Here is a 21120-nt window from a genome sequence, read left to right on the forward strand (position 1 = left end):
TTACCTATGAGTATAAAGTGTATTACAACAAGGTCTTACACTTTCTAGAGTAAACTGTATCAGTGTGGGCAAATAAATAAATTATCGGAAGCAACAGAAATGACAATAATTGAATTTAATTTTAGAATTTCTGATTTCTATAAATGAAATTTTAAATTGTTTTTGAGATATCCATCAACCTCAACAATGCCGTATTTACATATAAGCTACACTAGGTAGAGTCAAGGCCCTAGTTTTTCAGGCCCAAAAATATTGTCCGAATGAATAAATGTCATATATATAAATGTACTATTTAAAGGGCAATTAAACAGCTTAGGATACTATCAAGTCTAAATTCGACACTGAGCCTTAAAACTTTTCAGAAAAGCGTAAGTTATATTGAATTATAACATTAATAATGGGAATATGCAATGAATGATATATAAAAAATTACGATGGATTTATGCTTTCTTGAGGCTTTGGTTTTATTTTCGAACAATAAAATTTAAAATAAAACAATATAATTCAAATCAATCATTTGAAATTTTTTTAGAAATATATTAATGCATTTGTAATATTAGAAAGAATATCACAAAATTGTGATATATAAAATATCTTAACTAAGGGATTTTTCTCAATAAATCGAAAGGTAATATAAAATAATTGGTAAGCTGTATTTACTTGGCGTTTTTTTTTAATTCAAGTTCTAAATATCACGAAATTCTCTTATTAATTTCCAGAAATTACGGGATTTTTGTGGATTTTTTTCTATTTTTGTTAGAAATATCCTGACTAAATTTAAATATTTCTTTTCTTCAAATTTCTGTATTTGAGCTATTTTATTCACTAATCATAATACGTTTTATACGAAATATCCTAGTTAGTCATTAATAAAGATTCATTTCGTTTGAGCTCTCTATCCCTCTATCTAAATCTTGACTAGAATATTACATTGCCATATTAAACTTCCAAGTACAATAACAAAAAGAGGGAAAACACTTCCTTGTGGAGTGCAACTCCTTGTAATCAAATAAATATTCCTGTTTCCGTGACACCACCCTAAGATATGAAGTTCTCAAAGCGGAGTTATTTGCGCTCCTAAATATTACTTGTCTATTGTTGTATCTTCATCTAGCAGAATGCCGAATGTATAGTGACAATGTAGCTTCCATATATGTCTTTGTCCCCAGAGGTCGTGGACAAGAAAAACAAAGCAGGATAATTTAACCGGAAAATATCTTGTCAGACATATTTATCCTCGGCCCGTTCCGATATAATGAAGGTAAACACTAGGAAAAGGGATCTTTATTGATCTGTTAACTCTCCCTCGCTTCGATTCTGTCTACTAGGGCAATCGTAAATGGAAAAGTTTGCTCTCTTAAACTCTTCCCGTCTTCGCTGATTCTTTTATTTAACTTAGGATTTTGAGTGTTGTTTTAGAACTTGCGTTTCGATAAACTGCTAAAACATCAATATGTATTCTCAAATTCCAAATGATGTTTAATCATTATTTAGAGTTTGATTTTCTTTTCTTGTAGCATTTAAGAATCAATTTAGTCAAATATCTCATTTAAAGTGACTACATTTTGATCGGAAGTAGCTAAATTTCTACAATTTGTAACAGGTTATATTTTAGGGTGACGATGGAAAAATTTAATAAAGTGGATTTAGACTCTCAATCTTTTAAAATCTTAATTAATGCCTCTGTGTTATTTTAACAGGTAAAATTCAACGTAAATTCAACAGGTTATTAAATTTTTGTTTCTGAATAATGTGTATAAATAAGGATATTTATGCGTTAAAAATGAAGCAATACTAAACTCTCAATAAATATAATATAAAGATTTAATCACTTCTCAAGTTCTAAATTTGTTTCTTGTGAACTAAGATATAACTAAATTCTTTGATGAAAGTTAAGAATGCTTAGTTTTGTAGTAATATTGTTCAATAAAATAGAAATAAAAATGGAGTTTATCGTAAAATATTCGTCCTTTTTACGATCAACTTCAGGATGAATCTAAAGTAATTACAAGTGTATAATCTAACATTTTCTAACATTCAAAGTTTTACAAATATTGTAGTGTATATGGCATTTGATTATTATCATATGTGCTGTAATAGTAAAAAAATTTTAATGACGAAAATTTTAAAAATAGTGCTAGTATATCTGAAGTTGACACTTTTGGCATTAAAAATACTCATAAAGTAATTAAATTTCGAAAATAGTAATCAATTTTCGTGGTCTTTTCTCTTAATGTACCGAGTTTTAGTACATTAAATAACACCCTAGTGGTGAAAATATTTTTCGTGGGAATTTTATTAGAGAAAAGAAGATTTATTAGTTCTATGTTATCCTGTTACCTAAACAACCCGAGTTAAATACAGTATAAATCACATGGAAATGAGTTAAAACAACCAACAATCGCCCATAAAGATCTGTGAAATAGCAGGGCATTTTATTTAACTTTTAACATATATTCTATGGCAGTTTATTTAACCTACTTTTAATATCAGAATAGATTATATGCCAACATGAGAAAAATATCAATTCTCCCATGAGCATGGGGTCCCTTTAATGCATTTTATTTTTACTAATAATAAAATTTGATCTCATGAAAAGGACCAGTGTGACCTAATAGTAAATTAATGGCTACTAAACAGTTGGGTTTCAAGTCCGAGTCCCAATTACATTAAAAATCTGTTGTAAGCATATATGTAGTGTATTTTAAATTTGTCGATGTATTTTAAATCAAACAGCCTCTTTTCTTAGTCTGCCGATACTGCTTCGTTCAGTTGTGGCAGGATGGTTAGCTATACTGAAAAAGCCCCTTTCCTTAGTCTAGTGAAAAAATTTGAGAGAAAAGATGAGAGTACAGTTGTTGGTTTTATCATGTGATCATTGTTCAAAAATGCTAGAATGAGTTCTTGTATTATTTCAAGAAACGGAACCCTAAAAATAACTAAACAACGCTAAATTTTATTCTGTACAACTTCCCATATCATTCATAAAAGATGATATAAAGTGACATGTATACAAACAAGATGGAAAGTATAACGACTGCTTGATAACAATTGCATTTTTATAATAAAACGGTACCTTCAACATCACCTCAATTTTTTTTTATCTCTTATTTTACAGAGCCTCCCTGCAACCGAGAATGGGCTTTCGAGAGTGTCTCAAACCATGAACTCTTGGAGCGTTCCCGAAAGAGTATCACAAATGTTTCCTCGAAAGAAATGTGCATGGGTCTCTGCCTGAAAGAGAAAGACTTTGAATGCAGGTCTGCCAACTACCACAACCAGAGACAGGAGTGCCAGCTGAGTGACGTAGACCGCCACTCCGTCCACTCCAGCAAATTCTACGTACCAGCAGAAGATGGTACCGTATACCTAGAGAACAACTGTGTTGATCGTAAGTTTATATGTGTGGCCTTTAAAATAATTATGCAAATTTATAAATTTTACTATATTTAGTATTATGACAAACGAATGTTAGCAGTTTTTACTGAATTTCATATATGGGACAACAATATGTGATTATTTAAGAACAATAAAAGCATGATTTTCATAAAACATCAGTTTTGAGGGATTGCTTTTTTTTCCTCTAAGATAAAATTTTAATTTAAATTCGACTTAAAAACAATAGAAAACGAAAAAATATTTAATACAAAAACATAAATTGTTATTTTTTCAGATTCTGAAACTTAAATGCAAAAAAAAAAAAAAAAAAAAGAATATTCATTAAATTCTCAGATTCGGAAAACATTTTTTTGCATAAAGAAAAAAAGGATTGAAGAAACTTTCTTTTTAAAAAAAATAATTGAAATAATTTATAAAAATTAATGAAGAGATTCATCTGCCTTAGTTGAAAAAAGCTTTATTAAAATTTTGTTTGCTTCTGAATTTCTCTTTGAACCCGTTCTAATTGTCAAGTGAAAACAATTGCGTTTTGTGATTTTCCTATACATTATCATTAATAACTTTTAATCAAATATTTTAATCACTCAACTAATGATTTTTTTTATTTATAAGGATATTTGAATTATGTATATTTTTCATAAATATGTATTTACTGCTGTTTTGTTGTTGTTACTTAATTCTAAAAAAAATGAATCTCTTTTCCAGCACCTGTTCGTCTTTGCGAATTTCGTAAAATTGGAGGCAAAATTCTAAAGACAGTAGATGCAGTTTTCCAAGATGTAAAAACCTTAGAAGGGTGTCGCAAAAAATGCCTCAGCGTCAACTACCGATGCCAGTCATTCGATATGGGCGATCCGACTAACAGCGTGTGCCGCCTGAGTCACCTAGCTAGTCCATCCTTGGCAAACATCGAGGACCCTTACTTAGAAATCCATGGCGCTTCAACATACGAAATATCTTCCTGCTATAATGGTAAAAGTTCTTCAAAATGTTACTTATAACAAAAAACTATGTCAGCTTATTTCGGATAAAATGCAATAAGACTTCAGATCCCTTATTATAAAAACAGATCCCAGATTTATTATAGAAACAAATACAATAGTTTTGTTCCTTCTGGTCATCTATAGATAGAAAGAAGAATTTTACCTGTAATAAATATATGAATTATTATTATTATAGTGCAATCATCGTATATCTTGTTTCTTGCAGTTTTATGTAATAAGGTAACATACACTATAATATTGTAAGTCTCCAGGGATTTACTATTAACTTACCCACCAGGTATGATATCATTAGCAATGCCGTGCAGTCTTCTAAACAATGTCAGCATATCGCTATTAAAAATATTGCAGTAGCGTTGCCATCACACAAATACATATAAATAATTTTAATAAATTGCTGATTTCAAAAGCTTAATGTTTGATTTGTCATTATTTATTCCTTCCTTTAAAAAATAGCTGAAATTAATTACGAGAATTTATAATGTGAAATAAGGCAATGACATAAAATTAAGAAAACCATTTAAATGAATGGCAGCGGATTAATATATTTGCTTACGAATAATTTGACAGTTTTATAATATGCTTTCATGTTGTAAAACTGAAATCATATTATAAAGTTGTCTTCTTAATTTAAGTTTATTAAACCGTTTTTAATTTCTTTTATTAATAAACTTACCTTTTTTTAATTAAATTTTTATTTCTGTTTCATTATTTCCTTAATTTAAGAGGCAGTAAATCAGAATGCGATTAAATTTATTAAATGCTAATGACACGAGGAAAATCATAACTAAAATGATGTAAAAACATAATTGATTTGAGAATCAAATTATGCATTTGCGTTGAGCTCTTTACAATAGAAAATTTCACAATTAATATAAAATATTAAAATATACAATTTTTTATTTATTTTTGGTGGTAATAAAAATATTTTCTGTAATAATTAATTACAAATATTCAAACGGTGGGAAAACTGTAGAGCTGTGAATGACGAAATAAAATACTGACTGAAAGCGATGCGAATAAAACATCTTTTATTTAAAGAAAATGTCTTTTTTGAGTGTCAGACATTTGATGTTTCCATTTTCTGTCGAAAGGTTAGATTACATCTCAAAGGTATCTCCTTTGTCGGCTTTGATAGAAACAAAAATATATACTATATCAGAAAATCTTTAACAATTTAAATTTCGATGCCAATATCTGTGCAATATTTTCCTTTTTCTTCTTTTAATGTATTTCAAAAAGAAAATGCGTCAGTTTTCAAAGGCACTAAATAAAACATTTTTTAATTATTCTCAATCTTTTCCACAAATTGTAAAATATTTCAGGTTGAATTTTTCTTAATGAAAGCATCATATTCAATTATTACTTTTTCATTAAATTCGACTTTAATATCTTTAAAATCAAATGCGTTTTAATGCAGTGTTTAGGAAGGATTGATTTAATAATTCTTAGTGAAATGTTTCAATCTATACGTTAAAATTGGTGATTGATTTTGTATTTTTTCTCCTACATTAACAAGAAAATATCTATTAGTCACGAAGATTTTATACTTGACGTTTTTATCAATAGATTGTCTTACATTTGTTTTTAGCTTTCACTTTTCAGTTAGAATATTTTTCGTTACCCATTTCTGCCAAAAAATTTCTTTTCGATTCAAAAAATTTGAGAAAAATGAAAATTTGATAAATACAAATAAATTTCATACTCGTAAGTCATATTCAGATCAATTATTTGACAAATAGAAGGGAATTTAGATAAGAATAATTGTTCAGAAAATTTAATAATTGTGCGTTAACCGCATGTCATAATTCAAGCTGCAATGATTTGTAAGCGATACCCCGACCTAACCAGAACCCATGCGGGAAACTTGATGGGGCCGAAGATGAGAAACACCAACGCATGTCATAAGCGAATTTTACACTTAATCATATCTCATTGGCGAACAAAGTCAGTTTGACACTGTTCATCTGAACTAAATGAATGTTCAAAATTACAATTACATCTTCGGCGAGTAATTGCTTGTTGCACTGAAAAAACATCTTTGGCGATTAATTGCTAGTATGCATTTCATACACAGAAACTGGAAATTTCAATGTAATCTTTTAAAAGAGGATAGTTTTACTCACAAATATTGAAGAATTTGGAGCAAAAAGGGATGATGAGGATTTTGGTTACTTGTTTATGTTTCCCCGTTTTCCAAAGTTCATGGAGCCTTAAATCAAACAAATATGCCATATTACCTTTACTAACAATATCAGAAAAGAATAAATGCAGTTTGTAAAAAAAGAGCTGAGTTGCACTACACATGCAAGCAATTCTCAGGAATTATTTTGAATAATTTTACTAGATATATTAATGTTTCACAAAATAATCAAATTTCATTGTTTTTACTATAGTAGTAAATGAACATAATAAATCTATTTTCATATTTGAAATTTATCTAAAAGTATTGAAATTAAAAATCCATAAAATACTTTAGAAATCGACTCAAAGTAAGAATTATAATGAAAATGATTTGCAAAATAAACTTTTATATTAATTTCATAAACATATGCATATCTGTCCTATTTTGAAATCCAATAAAGTTACCAATCTAACAATACTTTACCGTCTATATTTACTGTGGCGAACTTGAAATATGAGTAAACATTACATTTTGATTAAATATTTTCGGAGAAATTTAAATATTGTAGCGATAACATAAATATGATTTAACATAAAAATGAACCCTTTTGCATTTTAATATTACTTTCCATCTGTAGAATATTTATAATGTCAATATACATTTTTAAGTAGCAATAGAATCCAGTGTGATTCTTTAAAGCTGAAATAGATCCTGCATAAAACTAAAAAAAATATGCTTGGACAATATATTGTAGGGTAAATACAACATCCTGTAGTTCTAAATTATAATTGAATCTTGGTTATCAATTCAAGGAAAAAAAGGCTTAAAGAAATAATGGTCTTAACTAAATCGCTAACTCTAAAATTCGCGAGAGCAATTTTTGGAATGAAAGAAAGATCTAATATCTTCACAGAATAGAAATATAATTTTCTCGGGAGGATATCATATTCTCATCCTTTTTTAAAAACGTTATTGTTTCTGTAATCATTTTGGTTCTGTTTCAGTGACTATACAATGTCGTTCACGAGAGATGGTGGCCTTCGTAAAGACAACAAAAGTTTTCAATGGCAAAGTGTATGTTAAATCCAGGCCCAATTCTTGCGTCACAGATGTTATCAACAGCATGGAATTCGAGATTCGAATGGCTTACCATGATTTGAACTGCGATGTCAAGCAGGAAGTAAGATGGCTTTTTTTTCTTTTCCTTTTCATTTTGTTATTATTTGATCATGAGGTCGATTTGGTAGTATAACGGTTAGGATTTCCTTGTTTCTTGTAGTAATTTATTGTATTAGATAGATATTTTTTGAAAAAAGATGTTTCTCAATGACAGAACCATAATAAAACAAAGTGGTATTTTGTTATATCCAGCGTAAAAAACTTGGTATAAATATTAAAGAAGTTCATTCTAAGTGTGAAGAAATATTAAATGGTGTTTCGACCATAAATATCAAACATTGAAGCATGATAATGATTTGTTCAATTTTTTTTATTTTTTAAAATTTGCATTTAATATAAAACAGCGATAATATCTCATTTAGCATAGAATGTTGCACAATATTGTACGATATTAAACGTACAAACGTATTTTGTACGTGCAAAACTGAACAGTATGAATATTTTTTAAAATATTATAGAATTTTACGAATATTTTTTTAATTGTATAATATATGTGCACTACTGGGGAAGCACATAAAAAAAATGTATTTAATATTTCGTAAGACGAATGTACATATATCCAGTAACTTACAATAAAAAGTGTTTTAGTAAATATGACCTACAAATATTTTAAAGTTTATTATTTTTAAACAGTTTTTTGGAGAAAAAACGGATGTCATTTAAAAGATTTTTCGAATTTTAAAATGGTGTAAAAATAGATTTTGTACAATAATACACTTAGAAGATATCCATGAAATATGTTAAAATTTCGATTCTTTTTTTAAGTAAAATTAAAATTTTTAAATACTCTTTTTTTAATGAACATGTACTCTTAAAGAAATAACCAAAAGTCCAATGAGATAGGTTTCATTTCGATGGTCTGCCCGTATACTATTTTCAATGTTTTTTTTATCACAATTCATTGATAATTATGCTAGTATTTATCATGTTTCATAAGAGTTTTTTTTTCTTATAACATGTAGCATTAGTTTGTGTTTCGCCCTTTTTTGGAAATCTCCCTAATATTCCCTATTTTGAATAATGTTTAAGGCTTGTTGTAATTCGTAGTTTGTTTATGAATCAAATTTTGAGTATTTCATCAAATATTAGAACAAAGGAAAGTTTTTCTAGAAAAAAAAATTAAATAACTAAATACTTGAAAGAAGAATGTCTGAAAAGAAATCTTGTTCTTATTCGTAAACATTTGGCTGAAGGCTATTGGAATGCTTTTGAAATTTATTAAAAAAAACCTTTTCGATTTTTTTTTTCTTACCGGAAGTTTTAAGGCAAATAGAGGTTTTCTGAATCATGCGTTTAAACATTCTGATGCACTTCGTTTATTCTCCATGATAAATGACTCGTGAAATCAAGATGGATTGCATTTTTTATTCCTTTTTTTACTGGACAATTCAACAAAAGCCATATTTGGAAAGTTTCCTGAATGTCATCATGATGATTCTTGTACTACGCTTCAAATCATATTTTTAAATATTACTCATTCTCTAATAGTAGGGAGGAATATCTCTTCAATTTAGAATTACATTCATATAGAAGATTTATATTTTCATTTTATAAAACTTTATATATTATATAATGTAAGAATAAAAATCAGCTTATAAATTTAACACCATTGATAATTGAATTTAATATATATTTTTAGAGCTCCATGTAAGTAGTTTTAGAACGACATTCACAAACTTTCCGTTTTTGATGTTTTAATTTATGATTCAGCACTAAACAAATTGCAAAATTTTCTGTACTATGATAGTTAATAATATTAGGATCAAATCATGATGCCACAACTTCTTTGTAAATGAGCATGCTATTAGGCTGCGCTTTTAGACATTGCTACCAGCATCTAATCAAAGATGCTAAAATTAAATTAGCGCAATGTATTTTTGTAACACGTGAGAACAAATTGATCTCATTGGCTTCGTTGTTTTAAAAGTTCAGAACCAAATTTCATTTAATTGGGCTGGTTATTATAAGATTAAAGATATCTTCGGTGCATTTAAGTTAAAATATTCAGCATTAAATCTATTAACTATGATGAAAAAATATTAAATGACATTCAAATATATATACTGTTGTGATAAAGGAACAAACAAATTGTTGTCATAAAACAAATGGCATCAACTTGTTATTATTTCTTTTCTTTTAAAGTAATCTGCTTCAAAGGCGATGCACCTATGACACTAATCGTCTATTCATTAAAACATGGGGAAAAAATCTATTTTTAATGCTCTTGCAGAATTTGTTGAGAATGTTCTTTTACTATATCAATATACTCAAAATGTTGACCATCACGTAGTTGTTTCGCTATTTGAAAAGTCAACCATCTAACTCTCCGACCCGCCCGAAGGCACACGGATTTAAACCATAAAACTGAATGACCAGACCGCCGCAACAGCAACATTGGCGGGAACTGTGGTTGAGTCCTAAGGGCCGTCACCGGCCACGGTACAACCCTCCCCGAAGGAAGTACGTCCCGTCATCGATGGGAGGAGCCAGATTCCCCACCTATTAGTGTACCCTCCAAGGTGGCGAGATCCAACCACCATGCCGGAAGCATCTCATCCTCATTTCAAGGTGCCCACCCGGGGGGGGTTCGCTATTTAAAAAAAAAAAAAAAAGATTTTAAGTTTGAAAAATATGGAAAACTAAAATGAGAAGATTGATTGTTTTTTTTAAACACAAATTCGCAATTAATAATAACATTTTGAAAAGGCGAATTCTTGTAGTACAAATCCATGAGTTGTTCCGCCACAGAAAATATCAAAACAAACTTGTTTGTTGGTATCTCCAAATTTTGAACGATTATCACTAATCTGTGCTCTGATTAATATGTGGACGACTAGACGGAACTAATATATCCAGCATTCTATAAACCTTTTATACTATCTAAATGCTGCTTTTAATATCATCTCATTGTTTTTGATAAACAGCAAACTTTAAAGTATTTTACACCAATTGAGATATTTTTGGAGCCGTAATGGCGAAAGTAGATTTTAACTATATTTTTGCCCAGCTGTATTCACCATTTTGAAAAAAAAATCAACGAAGTTAAAATTCATATTTCATTAAAAAAAATATTTTTATCCAAACGATTATAGGGAATTAAATAATGAGTGTTTGCTAAGTATTTATTGATATTTTTTGCTGAACTATATTGGCCATTTTGAAAAATCAACTAAGTTAAAATTCTTATCCAATAAAAAACAATTTTTATCCAGACGATAATAGAAAATCAAATAATGAGTTTTTTCAAAATATTTATGTAAATCATAACAGTGTTCATGAAGGCAGACAAATTATTTCTAGTTTATGTTATATATGTATTTTTAATAAAGTATTCTCCACATTTTTTTTATCAGAACATAACATTATCATCATCAACAATAACAATATATATACAATATCAACTCTTAGAAATTCGCCTATTTTAAACGCATCAAATAAATTTAAAAAATGAACCTGATTTCACTAGTATATGATTTTTATTTCCTTTTTATATAAACTGTTGAAAAATTATTTACTTTTATATACATTCGAAATAATAGCAATTGAAAAACGTAATGTATTCATTACATTATACTAAACAACACATTGAGTCTTTTATCTTATTTTATTTTACATCACGTCTAAGCGATTTTAAAACGATTTCAATCACTTTATTTTCCATTATCGGGTTTATATATCAATCTCTATCTAATCCGATAGAAAATAAACGCTCAACCCCATAAAATCTTCTACGAAGTGTCCTTTAAAATATCTCCTCCTGACGCACTTTATTGCCAAAAATCCTTGAAAGGGCACTGATCCCTCCTCGCGATATCGTGACACAAGCATTTTTGTTAAAGCTCATCTCCTCGCTATAGTTGACATCGTGAAAAACATCCTACTTCTCTATTGAATTTCAATCACGAATCGCGGTATCTTGTATTTTCCCATCGAACATCTTTCGATAGTGTTCACCGCCTCTAATTGAATCTGGAAGAAAAAAGAAGCAATTTAAAGTGTTTGACTTTGTACAAAAAAAAAAAGGAATATTTTTTTTATACGCTGAAATATTATGTGTCACGACACAATAGAGAGCCCAACTTTAATTGTGATTTCAACATGACTTCGATACTCACGCCATGAGAAATGATATCGTCCATTTGATTGTGGATATTTCCAGATCATAATAGCTCCAAGGTTGAGTCATGGCTTAAGGGTTAAAAACCTGAGGTGACAGCAATTTTTATTTTGTTTCTAATCAAAACAATTAAACCAAAAATTTAGGTTCATTCATTACAAATAGCATGGTATTTACGAACTCTTGAAACTACTATATGTCCTTAAAGAGTTTTATTGAACTCTTTTGAGTATATTATTTAATTAAAGTAGGTGACTACGTTAAAAAATCGATTCATTGTGAAACTATGATTTTTTTATTTAATATTGTTAATCTTTGTACTGGTTTCTTTATAAAAACGTTAGAATTTTGTTTCCAAGTCTATTTTTTGATAAGTTGCACTGATTTTTATGTTTGCCTTTACATACGTTTTAATGCTTTTTACATCTTTTGATTCTTTTTTCTCAAATATATAATATGATAGTATTTTCTCTAAAAAAAGTGAGATTTTATTTTACTGTTTTACGTCGTAGGTAACTACGTTAAAATGTCGATTTTTTGAAAAATTATGATTTTTTTAAAACTTAATATTCTTAATCAGTTTGATCAGACTTTTTTTTTATAAAACCATTAAAATTTTATTTTTAAATGTGCTTTTTGAGTAGTTGCATTAATTTTATTTACATTTACATACGTTTTAATTCTATTTTACATCTTTTGATGCTATTTTCTAAAATTCTAATCGTTTATTGAATTTTCTTACGAACCAATTCATAAAATAAAATTTAATGCATAGTTTTTTGTTCTAACTTGGTATAATAATTTCTCCATATGTTCTTCAGTTCCTGAAGTAGAGAATAAGAAATCTATTCATTTAGAAATATTTTATGGTTGTTTTAGTGTTTCACAATATGAAAAATTAAAATTTCGTGCTATTGATCATTTGTACGCCAACATTTAAAGAATGGATAGAAATACAACTTATTTTTTAGTTTAGGAACTAGATCCAATTTTTCAGATAATTTAAGATTTATTAAGTAAATCGTTTGATAAACCTCTAAGCTAGAAGATTTTTTACGTTTCAACTTTCATATATCTTTAAATGGATCGTTTCCCGTTTCAGTCAAATATATCTTCGGAATTATGTTTTTGTATATACAATAGTTCAAAAGCACTTTCATTTAGATACATGAAATTTGATATATGGTTTTTATACCAATGTAGTAGATAGCTTTCTAATTTTCAGATAAATTCATTTGAACGAAGTCTGTCTGTCTGTCTGTCTGCCTGCTTTCCGAATTTAGTTAATACGATAACTACAAAATGAAAAGATATAAAAGAATAAAATTTTGTGCTCAGATTTAATATATAAAGTGTAAATACATATCAAATTTGAAACCAAATTCGTCGAGGTATCGTACTATGGGATATCGACCGTTTTCCAATCTCTACTTTTAAAATCATATAAACGCAATAAGTGAAAAACGCAATGACTTAAATATTTGAATTTTTTTGCATGTGATTTTGTGACTACAGTTGTACTTATGGGTCATGCTTCATTTTTATGATTGTATAATAGCCACATTCCAATGACTAATTGCCCCCAAAAATGATGCCAATAATCACGTGCTAATATATTGTTTTCTAGCTATTGTTCGCCAGTAGCATGCGAAAATTTCGAGGCGATTACTTTTGTCGGTTTTGTGTTCTGTATTGTTGTATTATTGAGAATAAGTTGTTGCAAATAATGTAAAGGCTCTTAAATAGTGCCATGCTATGGTCATGCAATTATGATATTTCTGGTTAGAGATTTGAATTTCTATTGAATACTGATCTGTATAATGTGTAATAATAATTCACTTGTGATCCAGCGGAATGATAAATGTGTCACAAAAAAGTTTTTAAATCAGATAAAGTTATGATAACCTTCATGGCTTCTTCATACCATGCTTCAACTTATGCACATTAATAACAATTTACTCTTTCGAATATTAAAATATGTAAATAAATACCTGCGGTATTTTTGAAATATTTTGGAAATAATTTAAAAATTATGAAAATTTAGAAAACAATTTTAGCACGTTTTATACTATAAAAAAAGATTTATTTCCTTGATACTTTTCTGGTTTATTTTCCCTCTTAATAGCCTTAAGATGCTTAACATGTTTTTTTCTTCTGAACTTTAGGGCAACAGTGAATTTTCTAATGATATTGTGATCCAGCACCACGACATGATTGTCACGAACCAGGATCTTGGAGTAACCGTGCACTGCCAGTATGATCTCTCCAATAAAAGTGTCGCTCACGGTGTTCGACTCGAGGTGGGCAAGTAAGTACCGATTTTTTTATCCGTTAAACCTCTCAGCGAAATCGAATTATCCAGCAATTTTTTTTGTTGGGTATTGATGCCTTTATTATAGACGTCAAAGAAATCAATTGAATGTTTCGCAAACTATAAAAATGTTCTGTTCAGGATGAAATTACAAAACAGATTGAATGAAATCACGAGATTCTTTCTGAATGCGTTTTGTGAATGAGATCCTTTTTTTTAAAGCTAAGAGACTGTGATTGACATGCCTTTGATTTTCTGTCCTTGTAACTAACAATTTTTTCCCCTTATAATTCTTAACTCTCATTTCTTGAAAGCTATCAATAGATTGTCGATATGTTAAACAAAACAATGAACAAATAACTATCGAAAATAACTATAACTACGAATCAAAGTTAAACAATTAAATTTGTTTAATTGATTAAACAAATTTAATTTATTAATTTTAGAACACTAATTATGAAATCTATGTATTCCATTTCTCTATATATATACATAAAGCTTCTAAAATCTTGAAACTTTAAGTTAACAATTAGTTTCGTTTTTTGTTCAATGTGTGACTGATATGTGTAAAAACTATTTTTTTAAGATAATATACATATATTTGCTATAAGTTTTTTTTAAAAAAATGGGTATCAAATGACATTGAATTTAAACAATACCGAGAAATGATTCATTTATAATTCAAATGCTTTAACATTCACAGTTGTTCATAGCTTGATTTATTTCCTTGGATCAAAATTATTACATGTTGAGCTTATTGTATATCTCCTCTAATTAATTCAGTTTATAATTTTTTAAAATTAAAAATCGATTTGATTTCATTATGTAGTATATAAGTAAATATATCTAAATGTACATCTAAATGTTGAAATAATGAGTTTGCTTTATATATGTAATTCACAGTTTATTTGAAGCTTAAGTTCCCTGAAGAAAATTATTTAAGCAACTTTTTGTTTTTCCTCACTGACCTTTACATCATTCTATCATTCTGAGTTCTTTTGGCGAGGGAATTGACTTGAAATAGGAAACTTTTATTTTTATGGCGTACTCAGCATCATCATCAATTTTTTTCGTTTGAATTATTCAAAGTGAATTTTAAAAATATTCAGTAATTGTTTGTAAGTTATGAAAAGTTTTTAATTTATGAAACTCGTTATATATATAGTCTATAATTTAAGATGCTTATTCAATGCCAAAACATTCGTCATTTTACTATTAAAGAAAAAAATATAATTAAAAATAATTTGCTTTATTAAATAAATATGAGTAAGAATTGCCCTTCCTCTCTAGACATACAAACACTGAATATTTTGAAATATATTAATCATGTACAAAAAGTATTTCAATTTTGAATTTTTGTTACCATAATTTTAGAATAGTTTAATCAAGTAGAATCATACAAAAAAAAAAAATAAAAATAAAGAGAATAAAAGTAAATATATATAAGAAAAAAATGCTGTGGGTAAAATAGTTTACTTTACGATTTTTAATTAGCAGTTACAACATAAAAATACATCATTTAATAACATTTAAAAATATATTTCAAATTAAATTAAATTTTTTTAATCATTTTAGAGTGCTGCGAACATTTGTATCTTCAATAAATTTGATTCTTGAATTTTAGTCTAATAAAATAAGGGACATTTTACTGATCATAGAATTGTGTAATTTGTATAGATTTGAAAAGTTTAAAGTGTATCCTTTAATAATGACTTTAACAGAAGATCATATGATAGAAAGATTGAAAATTTTCCATTTTTCTTGAAACATGTTTTTTCTTTTCTTCAAATTTTGGCTCGTATAGAGCGTATTCTATTCATTTCAATTTTATGAAATTTTGTATAAAATATTTACAAACATTGCCCATCTGTTAAACATATTTTTTTTCTGCGCAATAATATTAATCTCTATAAACTATTTATCCTACAAAATATCATATTTTATATTTTCAAGTTACATGATATTCATTTTTAAAATTTTTTTATTATTAATGTAACAAAATGAAAATAAATTTATTGTAACTATTAAATCTATGTTCATACATTAAATTGCTTTTGGAATAAATTTACTCAGAAATATTTTTTTTCTCAGCTTATCGATTTGTAATGAATTTGAACGCCATCACATCACAACGCGTATTTGATTTCCCATTTAAAAACAAATGTTTTTCTATTACTTTATAATTAAAATAATTCATTCGATCTAACTGTTCTAAATTATTTTTATCAGATATCAAATTTAATTTGGGAAAATCCCCTTTATTTACTGCTGAAATTTCGGCGTTTTTTTATTGTTGAGAACTGTTGTATAAAATATTTCTTGAAAATTTACTCATTTCACTTTTAAAATTTCAATATGCCTTAAAAATTATTAAAATTTGTAGCGCATGAACTGCATAAAATAATATTAATTTATATTTATTGGATTTTTTTATTCGTTTATGAATGAAATTTAATTGAATTATTGCATTTCTAAAGATATCGTAAAAGAAAAAAGATCTTCTACTGCCTAGTGAATTTTGAATTAGAATTTGTTTTGCTTCATATTTTATTTTTTAGCTAAAAAATTAAATTTATTCATTTTTTTTTAAATTTTTAGTTGTACTCTATTTATTATAAGAAAAAAAAATCCCCAGATTGAAAATAAAACCCAAAATAATCTAGAATAATGATATTTAAAATTATATATTTTAAATTTTCAGGTGCAGGAAAAGTTATTTTCAACATTCATTATTTCTATTGAGTAGATCAAATATATGCTGTACTAATCTGCTATACTATAACAATCTACTGTACGAAAACGTCATTTACCAGGGACAGTATGGGGCGAAATGTTTTTTTACTGACTGAAATATATATTGAGAAATTTCTGTTACTGAAAAATTCAACTAAGGCAAAAAAAAGAAAAAAAAAGAAAGGGGGAAAAAAAGAAAAAGAAGAAGAGTATGTTGATATTTTCAACAGAATGCAAATAAAACCCAAAATAATCTAGAACAATTATATTTAAGATCATGTTTTTAGATTTTTCAAGAACAAGAAATATCATTATCAACATTCATTATTTATATTGATATTTTATTACAATCTGCTACACAAAAACACCATTTATCGATAATTGTGTAGTCCTCCTCCCACCCCCCTCTCTCTCTCTCTCTCTCTCTCTCTCTTTTTTTTTTTTTTTTTTACCGACTGAAATATAAATTGAGGAATTTCTATTACTGAGAAATTCAGTGATGGGGAAAAAAAACTATAAACAATATGTAGTTATTCATCAAAATAAAAGTCAACGAAACTGTCTTCATTGTTAGACATCATATCATAAAATCCTTTGCAAAACATTTCTGACCGTTTATATCTCGCTTCACTCTGCTGACTACAGGAACTTCAGTTATTCTCTGCCACAGAGCTAAGCACACCTTCTTTTTGCCAATCTTCAATTTCTTTTACTGCAGTACCTTGATTATACGATGGAAGCGTCGATTTCGTTCCAGAACATTTACTTTTCTCCGCATTTTTAGGAGATACATTAGAGAAGAACAAAAACAGCAGAACATCACGGTGAATAAACAAAACCTGGGTGTGTGGCTCATACACCCACATCAAAACTGAAACCTTTCATCAGGAAGTAATTTGGCACCACTTTATCAACCAACGCACTCTGGAAGGTCATGCTTCATATTCTTAAGCTTTGAGTCAGATTTTATTCAAATAAAATTCATCCTGTCATGTATTAGTTTCTGAATTTTAATACTTCCTCGACAAACTCCCCCCCCCCTACAATCATTACTTTGATAGCTTGTCTAGAAAGACTGTTTTGCATGTCTGCATATGTAACTGTGACATTCGTTTTGCACTGTTCCCCGAAGCATGTTTTCCGCGTTCGAAAGTTCTTTGGAGCTCTCTGGAAGTTATTACAAAATATCTGCAGTTCATTTTTAAAATATTCAAAGATGTAGGAGTACACGAGATGGTAGAATATATTTTGAGCCTGCCGCCAGCGCTGGATCCTTACTCAGGTGAGATGAAGAAAAGCTTTATTTCCCAGAGGAAGCGCTTCATATGGATGTCTTGGAAAGAGATGATTGGAAAAGGGAAGAGTGTGATGTAATTGGCAACTTTTCGCTCGTCATGGGCAGGGAAATGAAAAGATTTTCCGAGAGCTGGTAAACTGAAAATTCTAATCGTGCCCGAGTTTCCATTTCAAAAGGAATGCTTCCTACATTGTCTAAGCACAGCGAATAGATTCTTTACAACTAATTGTTGAATTTTATTACTGCTGCCAGTCACAGCCAAATAAGAGTATTTCTGTAACGATTTTTAATATGAAATTTATAAGAATAGAAATGGAATTGATGTGTATCGTCATTCAATCTTTTATTTAAGTTATACATCATTAAGCTGTATTCAATAATATAATTCTCCAAATACGTAATATTCAAACTAAGCGCAGTACTAATTCAGATAATTATAAAATTTTTAATGAAAATGTCGCATTCTATGAATATTTTATAACTAGAACTTTCATCATAGTTTTAAAAAATTCTTATATGTTAAATGCAAATTTACTTTTAAATTTATCGTTCTCTAGCAATCGAAAGTTAAAATGGAGCATTTTTGTTCCGCCTTATAAATATAATTTACAAATATATAAATTAATAAACTATTTTTACATAAAACAAGTTTTGTTTTATTTGAATATTTGACAATTGGAACTTTCATTATAGTATTGAAAAATTCTTAAATGCTAAATTATTTTTAAAGTTCTCGCTTTTTAACAATCGAAAGTTAAAAATGGAGCATTTTTGTTTCTCCTTATAAGTATAACTTAAATATATATAAATTAATAGGTTATGTTTTTATATAAAACAAATTTCTTTTTATTTGAATATTCGACAATTAGAGCTTTCATTATAGTATTGAACAATTTTCAGATGTTAAATATTAATTTATTTTTAAATTTCTCACCTTTTAACAATCGAAAGTTAAAACGGAGCATTTTTGTTCCGACTTATAAATATAATTTACAAATATATAAATTAATAAACTATTTTTACAAAAATAAGTTTCGTTTCATTTGAATATTTGACAACTACAGCTTTCATTATAGTATTGAAAAATTCTTAGATGTTGAATGCTAATTTTTTTTTTTTAATTTCTCGTTTTCTAACAATCGAAAGTTAAAATGGAGTGTTTTTGTTCCGCCTTATAATTATAATTTACAAATATATAAATAAATAATCTATTTTTCAAAAAACAAGTTTCGTTTAAGAAAAATTTGTTTATCGTTCACAACATATTTTATTAATCTATAGTAGAAATTCATAAGTTTAATTTATATTTAAAAGTTATTACCAGCTGTGAAATGTATGGATATTTAAATCCTTTCTTTCTCTCCGATGTAAGAAAACTTAACAATTATTTAAAAACAATCTTTGTTTATTGATCATGCCCAGACATGAACAATATTAATAATTAAAAGATAAAACTTCCAAAGCAGAGCTATTTAATAGGAAACATAATTTAATAAAGACGGGATGAAGAAAACTTCTATCTTATAAAAGATATATTGTTCACGTGAGAATGAGATGCGAATGAAGTAATTATACAGTTTCTAGCTCTCAAGAGTCACTTATATAAATAAAGATACAGCTTAGCTTGTTTAGAAACGCAAAACATTCCATTTTCTTCCAAAAAAAACTGCTAGCACTTTTCTAAGCCAAAAGCTTCAACTGAATCTATTATGGCTCTGTTTTAAATTCATAAGTTCTTTATTCGTATTCTTTACGAGGCCATAAAGTAAAAAATTAAAAACAAAAGTCTGGAAATGGTCCAGATTTTTCCTTTGCTTATAAAATAGACAATGAAAGATGCGATCTAATTTAAATAACTGTCTCATTAGAATTCACTTGTGAGGAATTTGCATTTTGATTCTTGATAATTTTCATACAGCTCTATTTAAATTCCTATTTCATCTTCATAATCCTTTTCTTTTAATTTAAATGAATAGCATATTGTTTATTTTATCTTAATAAAGCAAAGATCTAAGAAGAAGCAACGTTTGTGTAATATAATACTATGTTATAATAGTTAATTTAATAGTACAAAGTTTGTGTATTAAAATTTCAATTCTAGGAGAACGGTTATTTATGTAGATCTTCCATGAAATCCTTAAGTGGTAAAGAATGATATTGTTTTAATTTTCTTTATCAAGAAATCTTGAATTAATATTATTCTCACTTGTTTAATCTTTTGGTCAGTGACTTCTTTGCATTACATGCATTTTATTTTGAAGGCATTTAAATTTCTTAAAAAAGTAAAGTCATTCCATTAAATCTTTTACAGCAAATCTGACGAGATTGTTTTAAATATAGAAAAGAATTGCATAGAACTACAGATAAGAATTGAATTGAATATTGATAAGGAAAAAAAAAAAAACATTTTAAATCTTTATATTCCAAGTGCCTTAAAACTCTTCTGAAATTTATTGTGATGTATGCAAAATAAATATTTTCTAAATTTTAGCTCTGCAGTGATAAAAAATCTTTCTCATTTAACTCTCAAATATTTTTTTTAAATTCCCAAAGGGTTTTTTTTATAAAGAAAGGAATGTGAGCAATTTAAGAAAGTAAATGAATGTTAATTTAAGAAAGTAAGGAGTTTCAGAAAGTGTGTGTAATTTAAGAAAATAAATGTGAGAAGAAATTAATTTTTTTAATTAAATTCCTCTAAAATAAGCCGAATGAAAACCTTATAGAAATCATAATGATACAATTTAAGAAAACTTTCTTGCTTAAATTAAAGCCTCATTTTGGAATATTAATTTAATAATTGTTATAATTATCAATGAAATAAATATACACTATTGCTGAATTTAAGAAAAAATTTTTATTTCCAGAGCAAAAATAAACTAACTTCATAGAATTTCTCCGTTTCTAACTCGTCATAAAATTTATATTCATTTCAGTAACTCAGGTCCATCAAGAGTAAGA

The 21120-nt window shown here is 27.6% G+C and overlaps 1 protein-coding gene across 1 annotated transcript in view; it reads left to right on the forward strand.

Annotated features, from left to right (window-relative positions):
* Window positions 1-21120, forward strand: part of LOC129981211 (uncharacterized) — a 227903-nt gene that overhangs the window by 139848 nt on the left and 66935 nt on the right. The window contains exons 3-6 of the mRNA XM_056091956.1: window positions 3119-3391; window positions 4105-4371; window positions 7530-7705; window positions 13987-14129. Of these exons, the coding sequence (XP_055947931.1) occupies window positions 3119-3391; window positions 4105-4371; window positions 7530-7705; window positions 13987-14129 (859 nt within the window). The remainder of the gene's footprint in view (window positions 1-3118; window positions 3392-4104; window positions 4372-7529; window positions 7706-13986; window positions 14130-21120) is intronic.

Source organism: Argiope bruennichi, chromosome 1 (assembly GCF_947563725.1).
Source record: "Argiope bruennichi chromosome 1, qqArgBrue1.1, whole genome shotgun sequence".
In the NCBI taxonomy this organism is placed as follows: domain Eukaryota; kingdom Metazoa; phylum Arthropoda; class Arachnida; order Araneae; family Araneidae; genus Argiope; species Argiope bruennichi.